At 45.8% G+C, this 11,517-nt stretch overlaps 1 protein-coding gene across 1 annotated transcript in view; it reads right to left on the reverse strand.

Annotated features, from left to right (window-relative positions):
• The window catches only part of TM2D2 (TM2 domain containing 2), a 74,930-nt gene extending 67,177 nt beyond the window's left edge, over nt 1-7,753 (reverse strand). The window contains exon 1 of the mRNA XM_086943739.1: nt 7,430-7,753. Coding sequence (XP_086799865.1) covers nt 7,430-7,656 — 227 coding nt within the window. The 5' untranslated portion in view covers nt 7,657-7,753. The remainder of the gene's footprint in view (nt 1-7,429) is intronic.
• Nucleotides 7,754-11,517: the final 3,764 nt, after the last annotated feature.

Genomic DNA, 11,517 nt, shown 5'->3' on the forward strand with positions numbered 1-11,517 from the left:
TATGAATTTGCTTTTTGTGATATGAATCTAATTATTGTTTGGGGTCTTGCTTTGCTCGCACTTGGTTTCTGTCCGGCTCCTTTCTTAAGAGTGTGTTTTTTCATGTTATCAATGGCTGCTATTTAGTTCGTTTTTTTGCCATGCATTGAGTTATGTTTGCGCGTGTCGTTTTGGTATGCGGGTCCTGTAGTGTACTTCCGTCTGAACTCGCCTCCTGTAAAAAAATATTTTTATGTTGCTGTTGGCTATTTTTGTTTTGCGTTTCGCCGTACGTGTTTTGTTTCGCCGCTTTGCATTGTCCTTTTGTTGTTCACATTGAAGTATTTTTATTGGTAGTATGTATGCACTGTTTATGTTCTGTTTCTGTGACGTTTGTCTGTTGAGTAATGTTGTAGTGCTGATGAGTGTTGGGGGATGAGTGGTGCAGTGTCGTTGTAGAGTGTTGTCCAATGATTACCACCACAGTATAACTCTGCACCACAACAGTAGCACTGATCCTAACAACGGCATCACTGAGGTCCATTAATGCAACACGCAGCAATAGCACATTATCATTCTGCACCCCCACTGTACCATTGAGCAACATCAGATCATCACTCTGCCCCACTAGAGCCGTATTTAGCACACCCACAGTCTCATTGATACATACTACTGCAGTACTGTACAGCACTAAAGCATGCTTGTATAGCTGTAATTGTGTGTGCTACGTTAAAAAATGGTTAGAAAGCGTGCACTTACGGCCGGTGGTGTGTGTGACTGTTGAAAGCGTGGACTGATGCCTGTTTGTGTGGGTGTATGCCTGGTGAAAGGATGCACTGATGACTGTTGTGTATGTACGCCTGGTGAAAGCGTCCATTGATAGCTGTTGGTGTGTGTGCCTGTTAAAAGCGTACATGTTTTGATTGTATGACGTTTGTCTGCTGAGTAATGCTGTAGTGGTGATGAGTGGTGCTGTGGTGGTAAGTGTTTGTGTGTGGTTGTAGTGTGATAGTGTGTTGTTGTTGAATGATGCTGTTGTGGTGGTGTAGAGTGATGTTAGTGTGGCGCTTAGTAATGCTGTTGTTGTGATGTGTTGTTCTGTGCTGGTGATGAGTGGTGCTGTGTTGGTGTTTAATGATTACCACCACAGCATAACTCAGCACCACAACAGTTGCACTTCTCCCAACAACGGCATCACTGATGTCCACCAATGCAACACGCAGCAATACCACCTTATCATTCTGCACCCCCACAGTACCATTGAGCAACAACACAGCATCATTCTGCACCACCACAGCCGTATTTAGCACACCAACAGTCTCATTCATACATACTACTGCAGTACTGATGACTGTTGTGTGTGTACGCCTGGTGAAAGCGTCCATTGATAGCTGTTGGTGTGTGTGCCTGTTAAAAGCGTACATGTTTTGATTGTATGACGTTTGTCTGCTGAGTAATGCTGTAGTGGTGATGAGTGGTGCTGTGGTGGTAAGTGTTTGTGTGTGGTTGTAGTGTGATAGTCTTTTGTAGATGAATGATGCTGTTGTGGTGGTGTAGAGTGATGTTGGTGTGTTGCTGAGTGATGTTAGTGTGGTGCTTTAAAAACAATTAATAATTAATACGTAAATAAAATGGATTTTATTTTATATTGCCAATAGCTTAAAGTTTATTAAATATATTTAGTGAAGATGCTGTAGTTGCGCTGAGTGAGGGTGAGTGAGGGTGAGGGGTTGAGGGTGAGTGAGGGTGAGGGGTTGAGGGTGAGGGGTTGGGGGTGAGTGAGGGTGAGTGAGGGGTTGAGGTCGAGGGTGAGGGGTTGAGGGTGAGTGAGGGTGAGTGAGGGTGAGTGAGGGGTTGAGGTCGAGGGTGAGGGGTTGAGGGTGAGGGGTTGAGGGTGAGTGAGGGTGAGGGGTTGAGGGTGAGTGAGGGTGAGGGTGAGGGGTTGAGGGTGAGTGAGGGTGAGTGAGGATGAGGGGTTGAGGGTGGGTGAGGGTGAGGGTGAGTGAGGGTGAGTGAGGGTGTTGCAACTTTTTTTGTTACTTTTGATCCACACTTTTTGTCTGAAATCGCCGCATTAGATAGCAGATGACCGATTATGTGGTAAATACGGCAAGTCCAAAGTAACGCGGGAACTGCCACGGCTTCAAAATCGCATAATTCCAGAGGTCCTGGGTATAGATGGGGCACGTGATGGTTTATTAATGCCTAGGCCGGCTTTACACACACAGGTTCATGTAAAGTGAAAGCAAACCCTCTTTCCCTCACCAACAAGCCATCTGCAGTCTCAGTGCAAAATAACATTGTCCATTACAGGAAGTGAGGTTTATTCTCAGGGGATACTCAGTACGTGTACTAACAGCATGGCCCTCAGTGCTGAAGACAGACGCTGCTGTCGACATGGCGCGGTTTTATTTGCCCCAAAAAAACATGCACTAATGTATATTTATTTACAATTCGTTTTATTGATTTTTATGAGCAATTTGCTGAAGCGATAACGTGCAAGTTCACCTAGATATTGCTAAGAGTGTTGGAAAAATCTAATGGATTTATTAAATAATGGGCAACAGCCTCTAGCAAAGCAATTGCCGTAAAAAAAAAAAAGTTGTTTGCTCTGTAAATTGAAACTAGTTCGGTCCGGGATTCTCCACCCTCTTAGTGATTGTCTGGCCTGACCCGTCTGTAGGCTGTCAATGCTTGGAGAGAGCAGATCAGCTGGGGGAGGGGAGGGGGATCAGATTGCCACATGTATGCAGGAACAAGGGGGGATTCTAGCATTAACTAGTGCACAAATAAGAGAGGCTTTTAGTGCGGGTGTTTTTTTATTATTTATTTCATTTTGGGAACACGTCATACGATTTGTTTTAAACCTTTAACCAGCAACAGAAAAGAGAAAAAATATGTTTACATTTTTTTACCACATTGAAAGAATGGCCGTTTGCAATCATGCAAGCTGCGTGGCGAAATGAATCCGTGTTATGGTATCAAACTGTTAACAAGACGGAGGGAAGGAAGATAAGGGGAGGGGAGGAGAAATGCGACACGGCGGGCAGGGGAGGGGGCGAGGGGGGAGGAGAAATGCGACGTGCGGATGAGGGGGGGGGGCGTCTGAGGCGAGGTGGCGTCGGTGCGGTTAGAGTCGGATGTGGGGCGACACAACAACAAAGAATTTATTACCCATATCATGGAATGTTTTAAAGGTTATATTGTCCACATTGTTTATATTTGCGAAGAAGGGCGCAGTTCAGCGACTTCTTCCGCCTTTATACAAGCGTTGGTGGAGGTCTAATATGCTTTTTGATTGGCGGAAGAACGTCCAATCCGGAAAACGTTACTATGAGAACACGACGCGTTTTTCTTCGCGTTATTCACAGCTCTTTGATCTTATCGTGTAAAGCAGCGAAAACAAAGCAACATATGGCTGGGGAGCTGCAAAGACCGTAACACGGCGGGCAGGGGAGGGGGCGGAGCGGGGAGAGGGGAGAGGTGCGACACGGCAGGCAGGGGAGGAGAGTAGGAGGAGGGGGGAGGAGAGTAGGGGAGGCAAGGCCTAGCGGCCGTGCAATCAAGAAGTGAGGGGGCGGAGCGGGGAGAGGGGAGAGGTGCGACACGGCAGGCAGGGGAGGAGAGTAGGAGGAGGGGGGAGGAGAGTAGGGGAGGCACGGCCTAGCGGCCGTGCAATCAAGAAGTGAGGGGGCGGAGCTGGGGGAGGCTGTGAGAGAGAGAGTAGGCAAGGCAGGCGGCTGGGGGCATGTGCACGCGCTTTTAAGCTCAATGCGCATGCGCATTGAGCTTAAATTTCTCGTGCACTGCAAGGAATCGCCACGATTCCTTGCAAGTTGGTTAAAGAGTGGATAAGCCCCCATAGTCTCGCAAGCTCGATGCGCATGGACAGGCGAGACCTAAAAACAAGACGACAGAAAGTCTGGTAGAGTGTGAAATGTCAGCTTGACATGCCAGCTAAGAAACGAAACAGGCAAGATTATTAAGTGTTTGACGATCGCCACTAAAGATAGTAATCTCGATCCCAGCATCAATGAGATGCAAAACAAAAATCTACAATCACGTTTAAATCACTAACACAAGAAAAAGTTCCACAGAGAATGCTTTTTTTTTTAGCATATGCAAAAAACAGCCTAAAAGGATAATAAAAACGACAGTGTTGTATACACGAAAATGTGTCACTTGCATAGTGCTGCCACTGCTGAGACCTTGCAGCGCTATCCCCATGTCAGGACGCACTAGGAGCTATGCAGTAAGGTCATCAGTGTAGCACATAGCTATCATGTTTATGGATTCGTAGCGCTCCATATTTTTTTTTTTGTTGCAAACTTTTATATAGCGCGAAATTGAACCGAACTGGTTATCAGAGCGCTTTACATAGCACCAGTTACGTTACACAAGGACACACAGTCATTTTATTAGGCACGGGGATATTAAGTGATTTGCCCTGAATCACAGGAAGTTTAGCGACATTAATGAGACTCGAACCGGATTCCCCAGGCCCGAGGTCGAGCTCCCTAGCCATTAGGCCAACTCCATAATCCTATGTCTGCTTGGAAATGTGTATTAAAAAGGCCAATAAAGGCTGAGTCTCATGAAACACAGTGTTGTGTACATTAACACACCATGACGGGAGAATGATCTGTAGAGGAAGGGGTGTCAAAAAATATTCAGAGTGCGGGAAAGAAGGATGAAGCAGCGGCGAAGGGATGAAGAGAAAAGAGGGGAAGGGAAACGAGAACAGGGAAAAGGAATAGTTACGAGGGGAGATAGTGGAAGGAGACACGGGTAGAAAGAGGGAATATGGAGATACACGTAAATGAGAGAATGAAACAGGTGGGGACTGGTTGAATGAGAGAGAAAGACGTGGCAGACACTTCGAATGAGGGTTGCGGGAGAGGCAGGTCAGTGGGTGTCGGGCGGGAGAAAATGAAGAGGTGTTTATAGAAACAGGGAAAGGGCGGAACGTGAGGTGCAGTGAGAATGAGGAACAGAAGAAAATAAGAGTCAACCCTACATGTGATCACCACCTATGCAAGCACCCCCCCCCCACCCAACCAAAAACGTAAATCACTCCCAGTCGTAGAGGCGTCAGTAGTCACTGTGCATCAGCAAGGCGCTGGGGTAGGTGAGGAGACACAAAATGGCGGGCAGAGGATATAAAGGAAGGAAGAGGTGCACTAATGAAGGGCGAGGGTGCAGTGAAATGATCTGTAGAGGAAGGGGTGACAGAAAATATTCAGAGTGCGCGAAAGAAGGATGAAGCGGCGGCGAGGGAATAAAGAGAAAAGAGGGGAAGGGAAACGAGAACAAGGAAAAGGGATAGTTACGAGGGGAGAGAGTGGAAGGAGACACGGGTAGAAAGGGGGAATATGGAGATACACCCCGTTGTAGAGGCGTCAGTAGTCACTGTGCATCATCAAGGCGCTGGGGTAGGTGAGGAGACACGAAACGGCGGGCAGAGGAAATAAAGGGAGGGAGAGGTGCACTAATGAAGGGCGAGGGTGCAGTGAAATGATCTGTAGAGGAAGGGGTGACAGAAAATATTCCGAGTGCGCGAAAGAAGGATGAAGCTGTGGCGAGGGGATAAAGAGAAAAGAGGGGTTGGGAAACGAGATTAGGGAAAAGGGATAGTTACGAGGGGAGAGAGTGGTGACGAGGAAAGCACATTTTAAATCCAGAGAATTTAGTCTTCAAGCAACTTAAAAATAATAGAAGGAATAAAAAACGCCTAGGCGCTCAAAGCCCCGGCCCTCGCAGAGCAGCCGTGGAAAACTAGATGTGCCAGGCGGCCAGCAGTGAATAATTAGGGGGGGGAGGTGCTGGGGAACAGATGGCCGTGAAACAGGGGGCGGGGCAGCGGAACCCTTTTAAGTCACGGCCTGCGGCCGTGAATAAGTGACGGCAGAGCAGCGGAACCCTTTGATGTGGCAAATGCTGAGGGCAGGGGGAAGCTCGTGCACGAAGGAGCTTGTGGTCACGTGAACTTTTGAAAATCTGGATCGTAAACAGTCAGCTTTTGGGTTGACAACAATAGGTTCGGGTAAACTCGACCTAAAAAACTGCTGTTGCTCCGCACTGTTGAGTCCCGGCCCACTTAAAGCTCTGGTGGAACCTCAGCTCTGCTTTTCAGAACCTGCCTTGTGGATCAAAGCAGAATTTACAGGTTGAGGTGCTCTGTGTGCCATGGGTGGGACACTGTATTCACTGTTCTGTAGTTTCAAACGCCATGGAGCGGTATTCTTTGGACACACTCCAGGTTAGTTTTAACAAATTACCACATTTGGCAAAGCACTATTCAATTTGATCATATCTTTCCACCAGTTAGGGTAAACGCTATTTTGCCTTTGGACGGAAAGCATCAGTAATACATTTGTGTTTTCTTAACCTCAAAGGTCGAAGATTCCCACCCGTTTTAAAGTCACCATCTTTTACATTGGGTGAAATTTTTTTTACCTCTTCCACAATGCACTGAGCGAGTTAACCAGTCATTCTTTAATACACTCCACTCCATGCCACATAATTCCAATCAGCATCATATCACTCAATGCCACACACTTCCACACCCCACAATTCAACTCTACATGCTTCAATTCCAAACCACATACCTCAGCAAGCCAATTAATTCAACACAATTACACAACACGCCAACACAACACACCACTTACATCCAATCCACACCACAGAATTCCACAAAATTCAACAGCACACCACATAATTAAACCCCACAACATACCACTCCACAACACAAAATATCATTCCACATAATTACACTCCGACACACAATCCCAATCCACAAAAATACAGTACACTCAATACCACAATTAATATCCACACATTTCCACTGCACACCACGCCAAATAATTCCACAACACAAATCTACTCCACACCCTATATATCCACTCCACTCCAAACCAAAACACATGGGTAAAAGACATTGTCATTTACAACGCCAATAGCTCTAACACTCACAATAGAGGGATATATTGCATTGTAAAGGCTTGTTGACGACTTGTGCCCTGATTGGTAGAAATCATTATTTGCTTCTACTCTATGAAGTAGACCAAAGGATCTGATATTAACTCTAAGAGGAAAGTTCAGGAAGGGATACATAGTGCCGTTGTTAAAATGGAGCCACAGTGAACTCTAAATCTGGACGAGAACAACCTGGCCTTGAGCTTGAAAGAGTCACAAAAAACAAATAGCGTCTCCGATGATCTCTAAATTGCCACTTCCATTAGGGTCAGGATACAGAGTGTAGATGAAATTGGCAAACGGGGGCAACCACAGACATGTAACGACTTCTGCCCATTTGAACATCAAAGAGCTGGTACTGCCAAAGATGCGCACACACTTCTTCCTCAAACACCTATACCCTTTTGTCACATCGCTACCCACTACCTCTTTTACTAGCGACTCTGCATCAGACTCCCACCTCCCACATACTCACAGGAAGGAGCAGAGCACCAGCGGGCTGAGCGGGTCCCGGTATTCGTTCTCTGGGCTAGGCTCCGTGGTGGTGTTGGGGGCTACAGTGCCGGGGGAAGATGAGGTCCAGGCGGCAGTGCTACTGTTGCTAGAGGAGATGTGGGAGACACAGTTCAGGAGTAACACCGAGAGTAGCAAAAGCAGTTGCCCACCCAGCAGCAAGTAACTGAATGCCCAGACCTGCGCCATTCTGCAGGGGGCACCTGTCACCAACAAATAGGGCCGCTGCTCGCCATAGCTTCAAGTGTCTGTTCATGGAGAACTACGGCAGGAAGCTCACAAATCTGCTACGCCTTCTAGGGGCGGGAATTAAGAAGAGGACAGTCCAAGCCGCGGACATTTTAAGGTCAGGCACATGATAAAAAATTGATGTAAGTGATTTAGTTACATCCTTTTTTGGCAAAGAGCGAGCTCTCCGCGTCTCCACTCAGTTACAGTTTGCATCCCCAACGATCAGGTATCTTTCATTCCCATGTTTAGCTGAGGAACATACTAACAATATAACAACAAAAAACATGACTGTGTCCTTGTGTACTGTAACCGGTGCTCATGTAAATCACCCCAATACCTTCGGGTCGAGTTCTCCTACATAAAACGGCAAACAAATATATATATATAGCAGCTGGCGCCTATCATCTCTAAAGAAATCCGCGGCCATATATGAATCAGGCACAATCATCGTGCACGAATTAGGCATAGATCTGGTATGGGGACATTGTACAGCCAGGTAGAATACTGGTTTTGAACTGTAGTAGTGACGAGTTTGCCGTTTTGGGGGTACTTTGGGGACATAAACTTCCTGTTCGCTTTCGATGTGCCGACCTAGAATGTATTAGTTAAGAGCGAATCCCACCTCCGATCATTAGTACCCACGAAACAAGTACAGGTGTTATGGAAATAAAAAAAGGACTACGGCGACTGCCTGCCGCTGCCTAAACTATTTACTAGGCAAGTGAATAACAAACGGCTCTTCATCTCGGTTAGGGAAACCAGTCCACTACTATATCAGCTTCCTTTTTTATTTATTTCTTTTATTTATTTAATGCGATTTTATATAGCGCAAACTTTGCCCGAAGGTGTCAGAGCGCTTTACATATGAACCAGTTGCAAAACATAAGGACTAAGGATTACATGCGTTACATACAAACAGAAAAACATTTCAAATGTACAAGATGTAAAGTCACACAAGGAAGAGATACAAACAGAAAGAAAAATTGCAAATGTACAAATAGTAAAGTCACTCAAGGAAGAGATACGAATGGATATATACGAGTCACATAGGAATGGCAGAGAGTACAAAGCTCTACTACTGCATATACTATTGATTAGAGTTATCTCTATATACATAGGGAAGGGATACGAATAGATATATACGAGTCACATAGGAATGGTAGAGAGTACAAAGGTCTACTGCATATACTAGTGTTTAGAGTTATCTCTATATACAGAAAAGCAGAGTTCCATTAAGTGGGGTCGGAGGGGGGATGCAGTCACAGCACCAAGGGAGGGTGGGAGTGGTATGGAGAAAAGGCAAATCAGAAAAGGGAAGAAACATTTGAGGGTCGTCAAGGGCGAAACGAGGGAAAAGGGTTAAAGGACGAGGGAATGGGCAAGATGGCGGGTCAGGGTCCAGAGAAAAGCGTCCGAGAGCAGCAGCAAAATGGCAGCCAGGACAAAAGAAAAAGTAAAGAAGTCCAGTAGAGTCCGTGGCGTAGTTTCTTTCCTTCAAATGTGGCTGCAGGGCTGCTGCCTGCATCTGGTGTTTTCACGGCCTGCTGCATTGTTTTGCCGAGGGGTGTGTGTGCTCCGAGGGCCGCTCCGCACGGGCCCTCTCTACTGGCCTACGGGAAGGGCATATGCGGGAGGTGACAAACTATTTTGTGCCTAAATATTTTCTACTGTAAATTAGATTTAGGGCTTAACTATTGTTATAAGTGCTGTTGGAGCTGGAAGTACGAACAGCGTCGGTTTGGTAAGGCACTTGGGCAATGGCCGAGGGGCCGGTATCCGAGTTCCAGCTGTGGGCTGTTTTTTTGGGCAGCCTGGGGGAGGCGATTTGGGCGGTGTCTTTGTTCGGATGCCTCCAGCGGTCCAGTGGGTGCATTAGTGGCTTTTCTGGAGGCAGATGGGCGTCCATTACCTCCCTTTTATCAGGGCAGAAGTGTCACTCCCTTTCTTTCTCTGGGCCGGCCCTTTAAAGCATGCATATGGTGGGGGGGCCTGAGCAGAAGTGGCCTCACTTGTTTTCAGGTGTTTCACCAGGGTGAACTAATTCGTGCATTTTTCGTATCTAATAGAGTTAAGAAAACATGCCTCTGTTAGAGACTCCACTTCTCCCCCCTTCTTTTTTATAAAACTTCGCAGAAGCAGTGTTTTGCGGAAAGACAATATGCTAATGTGGGCCATTTTTTGTGTGTGTGCCCAGGCCGATTTTGAATCCCAGTCCACCCCTGAGTACGTAAGGTTTATTCAACATCCAACTTCACCCCGACAGGCAGGGACCGGCTGGCTCAGATGCCAGATGAAACTAACTCAGGGAGCTGGAATCTTCATCTACCCTTCTGAACCATAGCTGCCAAGGTTTCAGATTGCTGTGTGTGACATTTTCATAATTTCAGTGTAATTATGCATGACATTTCAACCACTATGAGCGACACTTTCTCGTGAGCAAAATTAAGCAATGAAGACCAGGGAAACATAAATATCAGAATGTTTTGCCCAGTTGAGCAACAAGAAATGTTAAGATCTTAAAACTGCTGCAAAGCACCAAAAACTGAAGCACCTAGTGCCCTTGTAACCTGATTGTACTGTTAAACAAGCATTTGCAATGCAATAGGTCTCGCATTAGGAAAGTGTGAGCTATTGGAATTGTTAATTGATTTTTTTTATTTATGTGTTGTTTTAGAAAATAGATAAATTAATAGCATAGGCATTTATGATGCCAATAGCTTAAATTTTCGCAAATGTGACAGCTATGTGGAGTGTATGTATGTTTTATAGAGTACAGTAAATCTGTGATGTCAGTGTGTGTGAGGCAGTGCAATGTGTGTGTGAGGCAGCGCAGTGTGTGTGTGAGGCAGTGCAGTGTGTGTGTGAGGCAGTGCAGTGTGTGTGTGAGGCAGCGCATTGTGTGTGTGTGAGGCAGCACAGTGTGTGTGTGAGGCAGCGCATTGTGTGAGTGAGGCAGCGCAGTGTGTGTGTATGAGGCAGCACAGTATGTGTGAGGCAGCGCAGTGTGTGTGTGAGGCAGGGCAGTGTGTGTGTGATGCAGCGCAGTGTGTGTGAGGCAGTGCAGTATGTGTCTCACAGTGCAGTTTGTAACAGCGCAGCGTGTGTGTGAGATAGGGCAGTGTGTGTGTGAGGCAGTGCAGTGTGTGTCTCACAGTGCAGTTTGTGTAACAGCGCAGTGTCTGTGTGATAGGACAGTGTGAGTGACACACAGCAGTGTGTGACTGCGTAGTGTGAGACATTGCTGTGTGTGTGTGACAGCGCAGTGTGTGTGATGCAGCTGATGGAGCGGGTTAATGAACAATATTTTGTTCAGGCTTGTGAAGTCAGACTTCCATAATGTTTAATAAAACTAATATGTTTTGCTACATGTTATTAAAATCAACCTAGAATTAAACTGTGCAACATCAACACATGGGACTAACAATATGCTTATTTGTGCAAAATGCTAAATAAATAATACAATAATTATTGTCTATTGTCTTTGTCATATACTAACTGCTGCTGTCAAAAATAATAGCATGTGCTTTTAAATGTGCTTTTGTCTTGTCTTTTCTGTGACAAATGCAGTTCCAGATCGGATTGGTACATCAAAGGTAATATATGCTGCTTAAATGTGCATTTGCTAGGTAACATAATTAATGGGTTTAACATTTAGCAAAGGGGGTGGGTAACAGAACAAATGTCAATTCTTTAATTAATTGATGTTTTGTGTTTGTTTAAATAATAGTTTTACAAAAGAAGCATAGAGTTGGCTGCAGAAAAAGAATGCATTTTAAAAAAGTGACGCAAGAAAAAGTGGCGCAGAAAATTGACGCTTTC

The sequence above is a fragment of the Lissotriton vulgaris genome, chromosome 11 (genome assembly GCF_964263255.1).
Source record: "Lissotriton vulgaris chromosome 11, aLisVul1.2, whole genome shotgun sequence".
Lineage (NCBI taxonomy): Eukaryota > Metazoa > Chordata > Amphibia > Caudata > Salamandridae > Lissotriton > Lissotriton vulgaris.